Source organism: Lytechinus pictus, chromosome 18 (genome assembly GCF_037042905.1).
Source record: "Lytechinus pictus isolate F3 Inbred chromosome 18, Lp3.0, whole genome shotgun sequence".
In the NCBI taxonomy this organism is placed as follows: Eukaryota; Metazoa; Echinodermata; class Echinoidea; order Temnopleuroida; family Toxopneustidae; genus Lytechinus; species Lytechinus pictus.
The window spans coordinates 18,914,256-18,934,997 of NC_087262.1; the positions used below are offsets into that span (position 1 = coordinate 18,914,256).

The window sequence follows — 20,742 nt, forward strand, 5'->3', positions numbered from 1 at the left end:
TCTGATCCGCACGTGTGTGAGGTGTAGTAGCGACCACCTTTGCGTGAATGAATGAAATTCTATCGATTGCTTACCTATTTATAAAAGTTGTGATCACTAGATCGCTGATTAAACGCGCGCGTGTGGCTCATTATACTATGAATGCGTGGGAACAACGTCTGTACTAAATATGAATTCATATTCAACTCTCTGTGGCTCTACCCACCCGCCCCATCCCGGTATCTCTGTCTGGGTATCTTTCGTTTTCGTTTTTATTTTATTTTTTTAAACTTCCACTCTCTTCTACACACCATATCGAGAATATATATATTTCCACACACAAAAAGAATGATCTTGCATAAATATTTCTGAAGACATTCATACTTTTTACAAATAGAAAACTATATCACTTTGCATTTAATTGCCACCGGAATAAATCGCAATATACGGAATTTAGGTAGAAATATTTTATATTGGACAAATATGACATATATATATATATATATATATATTTTTTTTTTTTTATATATATAACTTGGATATATTCATAGAAATATTTCGTTATTGACGAGAATTCTTTTTCGTTGGTAAATCTTGAATCTCTCATGTTTCCGTTAAATGGGAAGGTTTGTGTTTTGTTCACATTTGTCATCATATACGTGTTTTTCTCCTTTCTTTTTACTTTGTTTAATATTCATTCTATTTTCTCTTCCTCGAAAAGAAATAAAAGAGCATCAATAAAGACATTGAATGTTTGTTTTTATTTTATTGTATATACATAACAAAGTCATTATTTTGAAGAATAAAAGAAATAGAGAAGGTAATATAGTGATACTAAATATAATGTTTTTAATTTGATTCTGTTTTTTTACTTATTTCATTTTATATCCTTTTTTCATGTTTGTAATTACCTTCTTTGATCGTCAATTTATTATTTTATTCATTTTAAATATTTTCATATTTGAACATCAAAAGAAAGAAATGTTAAACTTAAAAATTTGAAATTTAGCCCCAAATCGATAATATGAATATGACTTAATTTTTAAAATATAAAGGTAAAAAGAAAATGAAGAATATCTAACTTAAAACTTCAAACTTAATCCCTGATGAATAATGAAAATATGGAATACCCACTTTGAGTCATAAGCGAAGTAGAAAAAGTAAAATATTTACAAAACAATGACCTTAATTCAAAATAAGAGCCCAATCAAATTATTCAAATTTGTTCTTGGATATAGACAGAATAACTGACATTAACATACATAATTTTTTTTTTAAATATTTACGTAATTATGCAGAAGCCACACTCATTTGGAATATCAGTCAATTAATGTAATCAATGATAACCATGGTAACAAAGTTTTCAAAAAAAATAAAGATATTATCATTATTGTATAACTTAACCAAAGCTACTTTCAGATAGTATGAAAAATATTGTTTTTATATTTTCAGAATTTAGAGGGTATATATGATGATGGGATGACGAGTGTGATGTATTGATGTGCTGACGAGTATTATCGGTTTAATTTTAGGATCTCAATTCACAATCAACGCGTTGCTGCTGATAAATCTCTATTTTAATAGAGAATTGTGTGATTTAGATTATCACCTTTCATCATATCGTTTTAAAGTTGAAAGGGTGTTACTGTTAGAATATGTTACAAAACGCCACCCACCTTTTTTGTTTCACCTTACGCGGAGGAAGGTGATGAATATATTATCTCCGTAATTTATATAAAGATTTAGAAAGAGAATGTCTTGAAACAGTCTAATATCTGGATATCGAGACAATTCGAAAGAAATCAGGATGATAAATGGGATACGGGGGGGGGGGGTGTCGTCAACTCACCGCCAGAATCTTGAGCATTGGTAGATTGCTGATTGTCACTCGTAGTCATTTCATTCCCTCCAATCGTCTGCGTCGATATCGATGACGAGACACGGATGGGCGTGGTCGGCCTGGTTGTCGTGACATCATCCACGATGGCGACTTTGACTGCCTTAATTGCTTTCCTCGTTTGGGGGATGCCATCGAACAGGAGATCGAACTTTCTCCTGTTTGATTCCACTCTCCGAACAAACACAATGTATCTTTCTCCCAAATCAGCTTCACTCAGGCAACGACGAGACAGAGGTGATGGTATCGTCATGGCAACGGGATACGCCCTAGTAGATGGCGCCGTATCGCTCGCATCACGTGACCCCGTGGCGTCAGGTACTCTTATCTTGATTTTCTTCTTAAAGAGCCCTCCGTCCCCTTTAAGAACTTGAAGAACTTTGAAAATAAACGTACTCTCGCCTTCCAGCTTCAAGAGAGTCCCTGCTAACACAGTTTCTGCGTTTTGCGTCCTATCCGCGAGACTGACTGACGAATCGACGTTGCAGCTCGCCAAGGTGGACGTTAGCGTAGCATGGGAAAGGATGATGATGATGAGAGTTGTCGACATGAGAACATACCCGGTTCCGCCGGAATGGCGCCGGCAATGCGCTTCATTGCCCATGCTTGCTATTTCGAATTCCACTCCCTCTGAAAATCGAACACAAATTTGATGGTAATGTTTTAATGGAAGCAATTGAAAACTCGAACACACCAACACTCAGTGTAATATTAGTGGGTAGTTACTGGTAGTACTACACAGCAGTAAAGCACGTTTAAATGCCCTCTTGAGTGTATCTTATCATGAACAGCTGATGTTCGAGCTCTCTTCCGACGATATTCCACCACTACTTGCTGCCTGTATTCGCGTGCATTCAACAGACACCCACGTGACTCCTTTCCACAATATGTTTTATTTCAATTTTTACAAATCCAGATTCACGAATTGATAGAAATTTCCAAGGTCAATCGATCGATGTATTTTTCTCGAACGATTGTCAATGTGACGTGTTCCGATGGTCCTTTCCGCCGAAGACGACCCGATGGTTGAAGGTGAGGAAATGATCAGAGAGCATCCACGTCGATTTTTACCACGCAATATAACACTGTAATGTATATTGTACACGATGTAGTATCAAAAATACCATAAAATAGTATCTGGTAGATCAATCAATGGTAGATCAATTCCGAAATAGTTTGCCAATATCAGCTGAGTGGTCAAACGGATCTCCCGGACGGATCTTCTGTCAAGTTCATGTACATTCGGAAACCAGAATTAATCGTATAATCCTAAAAAAAATGATTCAGGATAAGAGAGCCCACGATCCGATGTAATGGAGAGAAAAAGAAACCAATGATTTGGAATAGTATCTGAGTATCTATACAGCTGTGACCACCAAAGCGCTTATCGATCCAGTCGCCATGGAATGCTCGGGTATGAATGAATGAGTTGATGGTAAGTTCGTCTGTTTTGTACCTGGTGGCCTTATACTGGTCGGGGAACCCTCCTCAGAGGAAACAAAACACGGCAATTAGTGCAAGCCGCACAACCCGTCAATTAAAAACGCAACCAAGGCTAACAGTCAATTGAAGTTTTGTTGTTCTTCCGTTTGCCAACAGAAATTGCAGGAGTTATACGCAACACGCTTCTGACCAATGTTTACCTGTCAGGAGAGGATGTTTAATTTTAGCAATGAGTGTATACCGAGCACGTTGCCCACTTATTTCTCGAATGCCGCAGACACCCCCGGAAAATCGAAAAGTTTGGTTGGCGGACGTCCGACTGTATCAATGCTGGTGTTTAGAAAGGACAACTACTGACGAAATTTCCTCAGGTATATCTAAACATCTGGGTCAACGTGGAGTCATCGGAGCCAGCGAGACTATCACATGAGGACCGTATATGAATCATGACCTTTTTAATCCCTTTTCATCTATAAAAGCGTATATCGTCGCATTTTATTGGTAAATATGAACGCAGCGTGAGGTTATCTGCAATGTTTTTGTAGATATTGTGAGGTGGAGATGGCCGTGAACGTCCATGACTCACAGCTCGGCGACGCTTTTAAGAATTCCGGCTTTCCACGGCTTCTTCTTTGGACTGCCGTCAACCAATGAGGGCGACGAGAGCTTCGGTGGGAGTGACAGAGATAGATGGAGATGGGGATGAAAGACACTGATTTGAACTCATAGCCCATTCCATCGTAATAAATTTGATAAAGAGTAGGCATTTTGTATCGCTCGGCATTAGCGGGTTGTTGGGTGCCTTGTATATGAGCGAAGACGACGCATTTCGTGTCGTAGCCACTTGACGTGTCTTCCGGATGGTGCCCAATTAAAGGCCACGACCCCAGTTCCTTTCTCAGAATTGCTTTCCAGGGATGCATTGCAGGTTGCTATACGCCAGGGTTAATACCATGTTTAAGCAACTACCACAGGGCATCAAAGGGAGCCTTTGTATGCTAAGTATCTTCTTCTTGACACACGGAGATTCACTTGCACTTTCTCGGCGCGTTCAAAAAACGCTCGCATCCCTCCAGGCCGCGTATAGATGTTTGAAGGGTAGCTGTCCTACAAGCTCAATCAGCATATCTCTTGCCATATAGGCCGGTTGGTTGGTGTGTATTTTAACGGCGTTTGTATTCTAAAAGAATATTAACGCCTTTTCTGATTATATAATATTTTCTCGATTATTCAGATTTTTTTCTTCGAGTTTCTTAAAAAAAACTGATAAAAAAAAAATAATAATAATGATAAAATAAATAGAAAAAGCGCAAGTTGCAAAAAAAATAAGGCAAAACCGGCGCAAAATAAAACATACTAAGGAACAGAAATGAAGGCTGTATGCTTTATCAATTCATAGCCCGATATACATTAGTATAGGACCTAATATTTCATTTTTTGTTGGGGGGTCATCTACACACATTTGTATTTTTACGTCATGCCATTGTCAGTTTAAGTCGGGTAAATTAGAAAAAGCGAAAGTAATGTAAAGAAAGAAAAATAGACAAATGAAATAAAATAAATAACAATTACAGATTATGTCTTTTTTAGTCCTCCTTTCTTCACCGTTTTATCTTTCGTCTAAGTATTGTGTTCTTTTTTTCTTTACAGAATTATAACTTTCCATGTGCTCATCTTTTAAAATAAAGATTGAAACATTTTTGAAAATGTTGGTCAGTTTGGTCGATATTGAAATGCAGGGATACTTACATAAATAAACATACTGTAACCCTTTTGTTTATAAGTAGAATATTTTTGTGGTATGAATGGTTTAATGAGTAGCGAAAAATAATAATTTGGGGCCAATTTTATAAGACTACATCAGACTGGCGTATTCTGGGCCAGGAATAACTTCTCGAGTTGGTGCTGTTCAAAGAGGCGATGTCTTTGTGGCTTTAATTCAGCAATAAAAGAAATATCGATTTGCTTTCCTTAGACACTATTCGAGAAGATAAACAGTGAAAAGGGTATTGTTGGGGTCATTGGTCTGGAATTCAAGAAGAAGGCAAGTAGCCACCCAGACGACCATCAGAGGACATCACTTAGGACTTTAAGAGCAAAGCTTAATTGGCTTTTGTTAAACAACTGGTAATGGCGTCTGATGTTCAGGTCTGGTGTGAAATATTGATTGAGGCATTTCTTATTCTCGTAATCACTTCATGGATTAAAAAGTGTATGGAGTGGAGTTTGTGAAAACATCCGGACGTTACCTGTTTACTTTCATTTTATTTGATTGGCAATTGGTGGCGTGGTATAATCGAAAGTAATTGATAATGCGCCAAAAATGTGGAGGATCAGAATTATAATATTTCCTTATAATACACTGTGATTAAAATTTGCGCAATGAACAACTTTTTTGTATTTATTTTTTTCTTAAGAATCAGATCAAATTAAAATATTGACAGTTATTCAATCAGATTAAAGAAATCACACATAAGCACATTTACAAGGTTTGAAAAATTCTACAATAGAATTAAAACGCAAAGAGAAGGGGAAACATATTTCTAAATCACAAATGTATTTGCAGAATATTGCCACCTTTTTTAATGAATTATCAAGGCGATAGTGCCCTCAATTGTTAACCTATGTATTGATTTGTAAAAAATATTTATTCAAGCCAAATTTTCAAATTTTACCAAACGTTAAAAAATATATACCGTATAAGCATGGCTTATTGGCTTTGGATACTATGAAGAAATTTTAAAATATTTCAGTCTTAAAATCTAATTTTACCGGACCCTAGATAAGAAGATCCGGTTATCAAGTTCTGCCTTTTTCCCGCCTTCAAATTAAAAATAGCCTAAATTTGCTGTCGGGATTTCAAGGAAAATGTCTGCATTTCACGGAAGTTCGAGCTTCCTTCTGTTTCCAAAAACCATTTGATGAACTTTCACTTCGCTGCTTCTATTTTATTTGTCCAAACAGACACTGTCAGAGAGTATACGTGAACAATATCACCCGAGGGGGCTTTTGGGTAGCAGCGAAAGTAAGACTGTGAGTGTAAGAGCGAAAAGGAGAGCAGTTTTGGGCTTTTAGATTAAGTAATAGATAGAAAAATTCGTTTGATATCGTGTCAATAGGACAGCATATATGTGTGTGTATATATATAAACATAAATAAATATATGTATATATATATATATATATACATACATATATATGTATGTATGTAAGTATATATATATATATATATATATATACACACACACACACACATATATATATATAATTATATCTTACATCTTAAAATTGAAAACTACGTATGAACAAATGTGTGCGTATTTCGATGTGCGTGTATACGTGTGTGTGTGTGTGCGTGAGGGTGTGCGCGTTTGTGTATAGATTGGTGTCCATGTGAAACTGTACATTAAAACATGTATACGAATCCACACATTTAACTGCTCGTATACATGAATACGATGTTGCTGGGCTGAATGTGTAACTGTCACTCTCTGTTATCCATTTAGACTGACGTTCGACCTCATTCCAGTGACAACCGGCCGTTTTAGAACAGGTACACTATATACACGTAAATTAAATCAGATCACATATTGCATCATAATTCAAGCAGAAGAGAATAAATAGATTATCTTACGATATAAGATGCCTCTAAGATTTCAACTGTTCTGTTTGTTTCAATTTTACTGTGTATCTTCAACCCAGCTCAGTTTTTTCAGGTAAACCTGTCCATGCTTCTGTTGAATGTGTGTCTAATAAAACATTGAAGCCGTACAAATAAAATATATTGGAAAACAAATGACTGCACCATCATGTTCCAACCTCTGCCTTAATAGGCCACATATTTATCATGAACCGTTATAGCATGGCAAATTTAATATCGAAGGTCATAATAATTACAAATATTTTTTAAAGATTCTGTTTTCTCGGGCTTCCCTTTAAATGTTTGTCATACCTTTGTGTTTTTTATTTTCCCTTTTGAAACCCACTTCAAGTCAATTTATGAAAAAGGGTTTTGGTATGAGGGTTTTCATCGAAGTTGCCCTTGTGAAGAAATCAATGAACTAAACTGTTCTACCTGTTCTACCTATCTATTTGGGAACTGAAAAGTAAAGATTAGGGCAAACTATAACACCCGAAACGATTGATGTAGCTATCTTTCCGAAGCGAAGCCGAGGGAAGTTAGTGTGTACGTCCAGTCTTCTAAAATCATTGACTTATTTATATAGTAAGTACACAATGTTAATTCTTATTTACAAGAAAGAATTGCAAATGGTATAAATCATGGTTTAGATCGAAAAAATGCGCTCAAACCGATTGTTTGTGATGGCAATGACAGTTCCGATAAAACTAAATCGTAAAAAATGCTTTTAAAGTTTAAACACCTTTTTTTTAATATTATCAATCTATCACCAAAGTGTTAAACCTTTAAGCAATTATGACGTCACAAAGGAATTTTACCGTCACTGCGTGTGATGGAAAATTGAAAAATGATGGAACCAAAAAATCGGAGGGAAATTATTGAATTTGCATTTCGTGCTTATTCCAAATAATCATCTATAGTGCTTAATGAGAATAGCGAAAGTACCATCATTGCCAGTGACGATTGATTGGAAACTACAATTCGTCACGTGATTAACTTTTGACCAATCCGAAACAATGATTCTTAGTTTGCGGAAGTATGCATTTTCTGAATAGCATAGCCGAACTTTTTTATTATTTATCTAGAACTGAAAGTAAACTACTATTTTGCGGATATCAATGCAGGGTTAAATGCCTGAAAGGCCTTCCTGTCTTCAAACAAACAATTAGTCACATTACACTTGTTTTAATGTCACTCTGTGATTGCAGGGGTAGTTCGGTACACTGGCGTATGAATGTGGGGAATAAAAGGGGTGAATGTAATATCATTTTCTAATTTTTTTTTCCAAATCAATCAAAAAATTAGATTTTTGTATTAAAGAGGTGAAGATTTTGCTAACACGCTCCGATCACTCGTAGCTTTTTAGAAAGTTTGCCTCATGTGCCATGTCTGGCTTGTCTGCCCCAATTTTTTCTTTCATTTTGCTACTGGTTCAGTAAGATCACAACATGTGATAAATTAAATAATGTTTACCTGCCCTTGATAAAATCGTGAAACCTATTTGTTGAAAATAAAATCACAAGAGAGGATAAATATTTTTTCAGATAATACATCAATTATAGCAGTGGCAAACGCATATAAACTAACACGAAAACCACATTCCTGCATAATATTAAAGCGATATATTTATTACATCCCGGCGGGAAGTTCCCGCTATTCAAAACAAATTCTTTATATATATGATATTATATGACACCTATATAGATCCTTGTGATTTGATTGGTTGTTTGATATCGTTCATTCAACCCATTTTGCAATGACGTCATCAACCGTGCAATTTTGGATCCATTCATCGTGCAATTTTGGATCCATACGATTTTGTCCATTGCACTCGCGCACCGAGACTGCAGCTCATGCACCAGCAGTGTGCATGTTGATAATGACGTAACAATCAACATACTGAACTCGCACTGCATGAGCATGTTTTGTATCGAAATTCATGAATTTCATACGAAAAAAAAAATCAATTTTTAGGTGTCATTCAAACCAAATAATGAATATTTTTTCATTTGTGCAATGGACAGAATACTTCATTCGGTGAAAGATGAAATAATGATCCATTCAACTCGGCTACGCCTCGTTGAATGGATCATTTCATCTTTCACCTCATGAAGTATTCTGTCCATTGCACTCATAAACATTCATTATCTGTATATTATAACATTAATAACTGCTTTCATACAACACTCAATACATCGCAACGACGCGTCGCGACGAGACGTCTCCAAGACGCTAATTCTATATGTTGTGCAGAGGTAAATTCAACATAATAAATAACTTAATACATGAATGGAAATCAATGAATGAATAGATTTAAAAAATAATTCCTGGCTTGCCGGTGTACAATACTCCTTGGGGAGCATTCCATTAAGAATTTCCGAACTCAATTGCAAGGCCTATTATGGTTTTCACATCCTATACCGGGTACCCACCTGGGTTGAGACTGGAAATGTGTGGATTGAGGCCTTGCCAAATTAGGACGCTTGGCCGAGGTAGGATTCGAACACACAACATTCTAATTACAGTGCGAGAGTCAGAACCGCTACACCACAACGCTTCCACAATAATGCTGTTAGTATATTAATATTCATAGTTTTTACGCGTTTTATGAGCAGTATTTTCCATTAATTTTTGTTTGGGGGAATTACCATTAAAAGTTTGTCAAACTCAAACCAAAAATGTTTCACCTTATGTTCAAGAGGCCACTTAAGCGAATTGAGAACCATTATCTTGATAATCAATCAGACCCTTTACAATTATTTGCTCAATTAAGGACTGTGATTACGCCAATGACATATTCGAACTCAAAGGTACTCGCGAACGGTCTTACTTTCTTATAGAGAGTTTTCGCATTTACTACATGTACAACGGAGACACTCTCTATAGCGCAAAATCACAACGGAGAGCTGAAAGGCTTTTGTCGAAAGTTAATCCTTAGTAGACTGGGACTATCATCTGAAGAATTGCACCGAACGAACAACTGCAAATACGCCGTTGTCCAGAGTCAAAAGATTCCGATGCTGTCCCCGGTCCACCAACTGAGTCGACAAAAGCCTCTCAGCTCTCCATTGTGATTTGACTTGCATTTTTCAAAGGAATTGATGCGTTGTAGAGAGTTTCCCCGTGGTAAATGCGAAAAGTCCGGATCACCTATATGGGGACAGTATTGCTACCAAAATGCAAAAAGAGGCTTTTCTGCGGCTCCTCAACCTTACTATACCATGCATATAATAGAGTCACTGTAATACCCCTTTCATACTGCCCTCGTCATTTTTCACCGGCGAACTTCTCTGCCTCGCATTCCTCACTTACCCGGCGAAGAAAAAAATTTACATTTTCGCACTGACTTTTCTTCCCCGGCGAAAGTCAACGGGCGATTGCAGAACAAAACGAAAGAAAATTGTAAACATTACTTCTTACCTATTACAAAAAGATATAAACAAATTAATTACAACATATTTATGAATTATTACGAGAAAAACAAACAATATCACCTTGTTTTTATATTATATACATCTAAAAAGTGCTTTTTAATAAATATTGTTCGTAAAAAAAAATTATGTTCGAGGGTATCTACTTGGCAATAGCATTCAGCTGAGCTTGCAACTTATCGCGCGCGGTATCTCGGTACACATGGTACAGGGGACTTCGGGAGAGAAAAAAATTGACCTCTGACGTCATTAAAGAGGAGAAGTTCTCCGGTTTGCTTTCATACTGGCCTTTTCACCGGCGAACTTTGCCGGTGAAACAGTTTCGCCGGCGAAGTTCTCCACCTCTAGAGGTGTAGAAGTTCGCCGGCGAACTTCACCGGTGAAGTTCTCCTGTGTACCTTTCATACTGGACACTTTCCCCTTCGCTGGCGAACTTCGCCGGTGAAAAGCGCAATATGAAAGAGGTATAACAGAGTCAAACACGTCTCTTCGTCAGTTTTCGTTCTTATACCAAGAACTCACTTCCTGCCAACGTAATCTGCATTTCCTTTTTCCTTTACTTAATTCAATCATGGTATAATTTTGGTAAATAATAATAATGATAATAATAATAGTAATGGTATAATAAAGATGGTGATGGTGATGATGATGATGATGATAATAATAATGATAATAATAATAGTTAAATTTTATATAGCGCTTCATACTTTTTGTTTCTAAGCGTTTTACATTGTAATTATAATTACCCCGGTCATAAGATCCATCACTGATCCACACGTATTGTGCACCAGCTCAAAAAGAGTTCACATATTGAAATAATCATATAGAACATAATAAATTGTGATGATTTCTAATGATTATTTCCTTCAATTATTTTATTTTTTCTGTTTTTATCACTGTTTAATAGTAGGAAAATTTTAAGAAACCCGTCGCTGCCCTAATGTGTCCAAAGAAGAAGCATTCATCAAGCTTCTTAATATAGATCCTTCGTTTGAATATAAATTACAAGGTAGAGACATTGCCTTTACGAGCATTATCTATTTTTATGAAAGAAACGTGTGATACATTTCTACTTTAAGCTTTAATTAGGGTATGATACGATTTGAAAATAAACACAAAAGGTTCACACGACCGCATTGGCGGCGGAAGCCAAAAAAATTTAGGGGTGACACAGGAAACAAAATTGACAAGCCCAAAAAAAAAAAAAAAAAGGGTTATCAACCAAAATTTCAGGGAGGGACTACCAAAATTTTTGACAAGCAAGCAAAAAAAAAATTTAGGGGGGACACGTCCCCACCCCTTCCCCCCCCCCCGCTTCCGCCGCCTATGCACGACCGTGACAGAGAACATGAAAAAGCGGAAACTCAAACATCGTGACATTATACTCCTTCTTTAAACCAAATTAGGGCATTGACAGGTAAATTAACGTTATCATACGATGCTTTGATATGATTGTAATTAATTCATTTATAAATTAATTAATTCGTATGTTACGATACTGCAACAAATAACAATGAAAATTTAGTTTTAAATTTGGTTTACTTTTATTTTATTTCAGGAAATTTATATACAGTACGTATCAAAAAAAAGTTTACACTTTGAAAAAGCCCTGGGAATTAAAAAATATACAACATGTGGGTAATTTTTTCACATATAATCTTGGGTTTGGGTCTCATCTTTCCAATGAAAGTAAAAATTTTGACAGAATGTTACACTTGAGTGAGCACTGTCCATTTTGTGAAGCTCGCAGAAATCTGTTTGCGCAGAAATGCTCGTTTGTGCGCTGTGTCAAGGGGAAAGGGCGAAATCAAACTTACCCTGCGAAACATTTCTCATACATTTCCCTTGCACTTTTAGTCAATTGAAATAAAACGGATACATTTAAGCATTTTGTAACAATTTTGCCACCCAAATTGAAATTTCAACACTTAGTAAACACAACCTTTATTACCCTTTTTTGTGCCAGCTGGATCTGACATTACTGAATCTGACATAACTGAATATGAACAAAAGTTTATACCAGACATTTCGAGCATTTTTTCACTAAGTTTTTATCATTTAAAGTTGGTTTACATTTCATTTTGCATTTAATGCTTGTTTCTCCACACTTTTCCCAAGCTTGACAATGATTAACAAAATAAAAATCAAGCCTAAGCCATTTCATGTAAATCACAGCTCAGTGTAAAGCAAATATCGTCACAATGGCCTCGGTGTGTGGGGGAGTGGGGTGGGGCGAAATGCACTCCTCGAAGTGGTTTGGGCAAGGAAATAAGTTAAAAAAAGGTAAAAGATATCTTCAAATCAAGTTTACTAGCTAAATTTCACGTGTTATTCATGATTAAGGTCTTCTTTTATTCGCATAATAATTTCAAAGTTCTGCGCAAATAATTTTTCACTTACTTTTCAAAAGTAAGTGGTGCTCACTCAAGCGGAAATATTTTTTGACAGTTATATCGTCATTTGCTTAAATGAATCTGTACCAATGTTAAAATGTTGAAAAATCTTCAGGATATTACAAATGTATACTTTTACAGGATTTTTTATAAGTGTAAACTTTTTTTGATACGCACTGTATATATAAATGTCCACTATTCTGGAAGCTTCTAGCATGTCTACAAAAAGAACATTCTGCCAATTTCTAGAGCAGTCTAATTTTAGAAGATTCTTGAATGACCTCAGTGAAATTAACAATGTTAACAACATAGCTAATCCTATTGCCCTTTTCACTGCAGGCAGGCTCTATTAATTTTTAGTAGCCTATATTGTATACATTCCAGAAATAACAAAATTATCACAGCCTATTAAATAGGCATGCATAACAAAGCTGTACTGAGACATTCTGATCTTACAATTGATCTTACAATTCTACTTATATATAGCACGTATCTAGAAGAATTATTTATTCCATCTGATTGTTCAGGGTAGGCCTTTACATTTATAAATAAATATTTTATATAATTTTCAAAAATGATTGTTAATTTTTTATAACGAAATACCATCAATGTCAATCTTTCTGCACTCATTTTTTAAAATATTTTGTTTAATTAAATGATTCAATTGTTACATATTTATTATTGAAAAATTAGTATTAAATGTGTAGAATTCACATGCAAAGGTATATCCACTTTTGTTCATTCTTCATGAATCAACGTTTTTAATTTCACCAAAATCTGTTTCCATTTAGAAAGTGTTTCTTCTATGTTTAAGACTCATCAATATAGGTAACAAAATGACAATTCAAAAACCTACAAAGTCATTTATTATATATAGTTTTCAAAAATGATTGTTAATTTTATATAACCAAATACCATCAAAGTCAATCTTTCTGCACTACATTTTAAAAACATTTTGTTTAATTACTTATTCAATTTTTACATATTTATTATTGAAAAATGAGTATTATTGATTCCAGTCGCATTAAAAAATATAATTGATACCCAATTCCATAAACAGAAAATGCAAACAAATTTGAATTTCGCATCATATTGGAAATCCATAAGTATGATTATTATTTTTTGCTGCATTAAATGTAGTCCTATATGTTCCTATTTGAATTGCTTTTTAACCAATTTATTTCTAACACCCACGCATACATGATCCGGTCGCAAGTTTCTCTCATTAAGTTTTTTTGTGACATTGTCGGGGAACTATCAGAAAAATAGGACGGTTCTGCTTGTCTTTACTTCCGCTTTTTTTTTGTCGTCGTTTTTTGTGTTTTCAGAATGAGACCACTTTCAAAGGATGTTACGCTGGCATAGAGCGGAAGGAGTTGCGCACCGCACGCATCTGCACTCCGACTGGCAATGATAACAGACTGGGTTGCTCGTGGGAACCACCATTGTTTTACATAGGAACTTTGTTCCCAATTGTATATATAATGGTTGTTGTCAAGGACTTTGTTTACGTGTTGACTTTGTAGAAATAAACAACTTGATGCCATTAAGAGAAGAAAACAATATTTCCCGTAGGTAACGGGATATTTGGTGTTTATCACACGGACATTGCCTAAAATAATTGGAGTCAACGTTTAACCAATCAATTAGCAATTGCGACATACATCGCATTGCAAAGTCCCTCGGATGGGAGTATTACCATAAGACTCGTAAGACATGACGTGTCTGTATTAGATTAAAATCACCCCCTTCTTAAGGTGTTTTAATTTCTTGTTCTCAGTCCTTTCAAACTGTCATTCATTTCTTTATCAGTATTTTTTTATATATACTGTATATATATATTTATTTTTTTAATTAAAATTGATCATAAAAAAATCACAAAGGATTCGTCATGACAAAACCGATTGAGTCTTGCGATAATTAACATTATCACCATCAGTAGCATCATCACCATCATCATCATCACCATCACCATCATCATCATCATTATCACCATCATCACCATCATCATCATGATATAATTTTCATCACCATCCACTATCTCGCCTACTTTTCGAGCCCTCCAATTTAAACTCAATAATTTTCTTTACACTTTGCGTCATTTTCTAACGGCACAGTGCAGGTGAAAACGTTATTGTATTTCAGCTTAGTTCGACCATGACAACCAGAGTAATACTGTAGATCGCCATGTTCATCTTTGAATTCTCTATCACGATATTCGGAATTAGTGGGTAAAATGTAGAGGTGTTTTATTTTCAATTCCTTTAAAAAGATACTTAACGTTTGTCTATCACGTCTGCGAAACCTAGGAACCTAAATAAACGGAAGCTTAATGATACCACTGTTAATATACAGGGTTTATTTGCTTGGCAACGTCCATATTCCGTTAAAAAATATTTGAGGTTACCGTTATTCAAGCTGAAAGGCATTATTAGATATTAAGAGGTGGTATATCGCAAGATTACAACATTGGCAACAAGGATATATTACTATAAATGGACTTATCAATATTGCACGATTGTTATTTTTAAAGTCTTGGTATATAAACAGGACATTGACTAATTGATATCCTTGCTTTTTCATAACTATAAATACATGTATATGTATTTGAATAGTTTAAACGAATATTTTCATTTTGTTATTATAATTAGAATATCATGTTATCTAAATAAAACATTGTTTCATTGATATTCAATACATTCAATATCTATTCATCCAATTAAATTTCATTCATTTAGATAAGTTTTGCCGATTACTTTTTTAAACATTTTTTTGGAATTTAATGAACCGTTTCCTTGTTATTTAACAGGTTGCAGTATAACGTTGTGTAATCCGTTTTCAAGTTTCATAACGTTAACGACGGGATGGCTCCCTTCCGACCAGTTCATTTGACAGTGATGTCACTCTTCAACTTCTGGTAAAATCCGGACCAGGACTGATGTTAGATACTTTTAATTGGCAAAATTCTTAACAATTCAAATGATTTGTGAGCCTATTTTTTATCAATTTTATTGGTTATTGTGACGGAAATCCGTGACAGATTTTAATCTGCCCACAATAACCATGGTGCAGGCTCATTGGAAAGGTAATAGCTTAGGCCTTAGTGCCTTTGACTTCGAAGATATCTCATTATAGCAAATACTCTTGACGCGTTATAAATACCTCTCCAAGCACCAAAAATATCTTTCAAGTTTGTGACTGAAATCGTACAAAAGGAGGTATGAAGGTTCTTATCGAAGGCTGGATGCAGAAATTCATGAAAGTGGGACGGTGACCTTAAAAATTCATCAGAAGAAAATAATGAAGATTTTTCACCCCCCAGACCAACACGCAATTGGGTACATAAAAGAGAGATCAGATAAGAAAACATTGGAAGGACGGAACTGATAATAAAAAAGACAACAATCTTACAAGTAGAAAAAATGAATTGTATAAAAAGAATTGGCTTTGGTTCAAACATGTAAAATGAAAAAAGGACCTTATTGGTTCCCATATAATAGCAAAAACGATTCAAAACAAAATGAGAGTTTTGCTTCCAAAAGAGAGGCATATTAGTTTTTGTTCGAAAGGGGATTGCCCCCCCCCCCTCTGAATTCGCACCTATCATCGCTACCTTATCGGCTTAGATTTAGAATTAAAGCAAAGAGAACCTTTAGCGACGAACACAAATCATAATTTATTCATATCTATAATTTATTCATACCCAACTCCAGTCTTTTTTTTATAAATGAAAAATCTATTATAACAAGTGCATAAAAAATTAGAAAGTAGAACTTGACTATTCGGATATATTAATGTTAATATCATTCCCTTTTTAATCGTTGAATATCGTGTGAAGTCTTCGCGTGTATAACGCCACATTGCAAGCTTATTAGTTTTTCAACGCAAATCCTGTTTTAACCCCCAAGTTGATATTTACGGTTGAAAATTAACACGATTGATCATATTTGTCCAAGATTTTTTTACGATTATCGCGAATGCCACGATTGAACTCGAAACCTGATATTTTTTTATTTTGTTTGTTTGTTTTTATTTTATTTTTTTTCAACAAGTGCACACCTAGTTACCAATAATGCATATAGCATTTCTATTTATTTGAAAGCAGGATAAAAGCGCATTGTACTTTAAATGCCTTGCCGGGGATCGAACCTCGGACCATGTATAGCCAGGCGCCTTAAACCACTCGGCCACGGCACCTTCACTATGATATGATGTGATCACAACGTTAACGGTAATCAACGATTCAACGATTTCACTCATGGTGCAAATCACGATTATAGGATACAACCAAGTAGGCCTCCGTTTTTTTTTGTGTGTGTGTTGTTTTAATTCAAGTAAGAATATGGACAGGTAATAGTGATACAAAGAAATGCCTTTTTTAGACTGACGCGAGATTATTATTTGCCTTGCCAATATTCCATAAACCATTCACAAAAAGAAGACTTCAAGTCGTCTTTGAAGAATGTGAAGAATTTTCTCTATTTATTTTTTAGTGTGCTGCCTACAGTGTCTTTTGTATGATGTCTGCCGTTGAGCGGCGGAAATTTTGGCACTTTACTGAAAAGAAATCAATATTGGTCTTACCTCAAGTTATTGTTGGGGTTTACGTTATGTGTTTGTGGTTTTATAGGAGTATGTCAGGAGTTAGATCAGAATTTGAATCGAACAAAGACACTTCCATAATAAGGCCTCATCCATAAATGCTTCTCTTTTTATTAATTTTCAGAATATTGAACCTAAAGCAGTATGACGTCATCACAAGATTGGCTTGATCGATTGGGCAAGATATTTTGGAGGAATGCCCTTCAATTGGGATTTGAAAATGAGGGTCTTTGTAACCAGGAACAAAGGGGTTTTAAAAGTAGCGTAAGTAGTAGTAGAAGTAATAGTTTCAGTTATTTAGTAGGCCTAGGAGTAAACCCAGATACACAGCGTGAATAATTTTGACATCCTAAAAGTTCTATGAATAAACACCATTGTGACAATAAATAATGTCAATAAGTGAGAAAACTATTTTCTGATTGTTAACACGCTCTTGACGCTCATATTAAGACAGTGTCATAAGTATATGAATCAAGTATAATTCATCAACGTACATGACGTCATGATGACGCCTTTTAAAAACTATTTTCTCATTAATGATTTACTCGAATCAAAATACGTCAGAGCTAATGTGCTTAGTTACAGTGCATTGATTATCATTTTTCTTTTTCATATTTTGATGGGGTTTGATCTTTACGTTCTATGAATAGCACACCCAATGCAAAAGAAGTTAAAAGACATTATATCACTTTTCAGTTTTATTATCAAAGTGAATTTCAAACATTCATTTTTACAAAAGAAAATCAAACTAGCCGCCTGATCGAGGTTTTTTTTTCTCTTTCTCTTACTGTTCCTCGAATATGTCTCATGTATTTGATCACTCAGATCTTTATTAGAAATCGTGTTTTTTTTTTTTAACTTTTTGTTACCCGGAAGGCTTCAAGTTCGTTTTGCCTCCCGCTGACTACCAGTTCTATATCTGGAAGTCTTCAATGTATCGAGGACAATGATTGCATGGTCTGGTACCAGCGTGAAACGTTAGGCGTGGGACCGAAATAAACCCACCCCCGAAAAAGGGATTCCCTTGTCTTAGGCCAAAAAGTTGACAAGTGGGCGGCACAGCACAGACGTGTTAATTAACCAAATATTAACCCATACAATCTCCAACAACGTGATTGAGTATACTCGTGTAATTTTCAAGTGTTTCATTGTAGACTTGATTGACCTTTGACATTTGATGCAAGCCTATAATTTATAAAGCCCCATGTTGTTATAAGATTAGAGTTTATTTGTAGAAAAAAAGAAAAAAAAAATTGTGGCCGTCCCCCTAGGAAAATATCAAAAGAATGCTTCGATTTCTTCAGAATTTTTAGATGAGTAATATTTCATGATAAGGGTGAATCGATAATTTCCGTAACGAACCCCCCACCCCCGATAATTTATGCCATTGTAATACTCTTGAACATGAACATGATGAATGCTCTGATTTTTACAGTTTAGATGTGCATCTGTTCTTTCTGAACTATACTTACAACATCTATCATTAATTCTAGATACCCAAAATTAATATGGAAAACACTTTTATCATGTTCATACATTTCATATTCATATCATTTCATATTATACAGTTCATACAATTTTAGCTAAAATACAAAATAAGCAAACTGTACAAAATATATATAAAAAAATAATGCATCGGAATCAAATGAATCACAATCATACTTTCCCGCTATTGTGATTTTTTTTTTTTTATAGTTGATGTATTCCAAGCTGCGATGGCGTTTATCAGAAATACGATTTACGCATATTTTCGCTTTGGGCGCTTTTGGCAGTTGAGTAGTCACTTTAAGCTTCTATCTGATAGTAAATGACGGCTTTCAAAATACAACAAAAAATCCATAAGCTCAACAAAGTGTAAGACTCGGTCAGTCAAGTATAAATACGAGGGGTCGCCTGAAGTTCATGACTGCTAAAACCTTTTGGGTTTACAGAAAGTGAAGTGAGTTGATTTATTCATAACGTATTGGTAGGCCCACACGTGATCGAGCTACCACAGTTTACTTATAACATGTATAAGCATACGAATTATAATGTTAAGATTATTTCGGGACATGATACATTATGTTATGTAATTTTTACATCAGCCCGTGGAATATTTAATATGTCATGTTTTCTTTGTAATTCTGAGGTTGATATGTACATCAATCATGTGTGTATTTTTTTTTCATAAAACTTCTCGGCTGTTTATTTGTTCAAAATGCCAGAATCATATATTTTACAACCATCTATTTAACCACCTTTCAAGACTAAGTTATACTATAAAGCGCGCACTAGCGTACCTACGGGGGGCAGGGGGGGGGGCAGTCTGCCCCCCCCCTGACGAGCCCCAACCCATGCAAAGTACGTATCCCTGCCCCCCCTGACGAGCTTGAAAGACCTTTATTGCCCCCCTGACAAGCCTGAAGACCTTTTTTTTTTTTTTTTTTTTTTTTTGCTTGTCATTTTTTTTTCTGGTACGAAATCCTATATTTGTGATTTGAAGACCTTTTTTTTTTTTTTTTTTTTTTTTTTTTTTGCTTGTCAATTTTTTTGGCGGACGGTTCTGCCCCCCCCCTGTGGAATCCTAGGTACACCACTGAAAGCGCGTGATATAAAATTGTATCCGAGATACTAATCACCTGATATAAAATAAAATTCACGGTATCTGGTGGAATTGCCTATAAATCTCTTACAATTATGAAGATGAATATTATTCATGTATATTCAAATGATACAGTATATGCGTAATGTGCGTCATCATTTTCGTTTGAAGTTTCTTATCATTACTTTTATTTCAACACGGTATACGTACGTGCTTCAACGGGTTCAATTATTATTTTCCATAGCTATTATGAATAAATAAAAATAGAAATTACAGCTTTCAAATCAAAAGTATCCATGAAAATCGGAATGAAGTTGGAAAAACGAAGACTGATAGAGCCTAATTGGGTCCCGTTTCACAAAAACTCATCACAGAAAATAATGCACAATTTCTTTAACAAGTTTACCATCAGCCAATCAGATTGAAGGGTTTCAGTAGCTTATAATTGTTTTTGCAAATTCGTTTTTATAAGAAGATTTATGCAACGGGCACTTGGCGAGGGCACCTCAAGGCGATTTTGCAAATTACAAGGAGAGAGAGAGCAAAGAAAAAAAGGAGAGAAGGAAATTAATTTTTTGATTCTTTGAGCTTCAAAACTTTATGTCCACAAGAACAAAGTCACATGTTACTACATGTGAAAAAAAAAGACACACTACAAAAAAATAAAAATGTTTAGGCTAACCCCCCCCCAAAAAAAAAAACTCCAAAATACCAACATGATTATTCAAAATGAAAAAAGTAGATATGTAGAGGCGTATAGAGGTTTTGACTCCAGTC

General features: G+C 35.1%; 1 protein-coding gene across 1 annotated transcript; it reads right to left on the reverse strand.

The window, feature by feature from the left end:
* Positions 1-1,781: 1,781 nt before the first annotated feature.
* On the reverse strand, positions 1,782-5,698 carry LOC135157547 (uncharacterized). Its single transcript, XM_064113483.1, has one exon. The coding sequence runs from the start codon at positions 2,478-2,480 to the stop codon at positions 1,782-1,784; it is 699 nt and encodes a 232-aa protein (XP_063969553.1). The 5' UTR covers positions 2,481-5,698.
* Between the last annotated feature and the right edge of the window lie 15,044 nt (positions 5,699-20,742).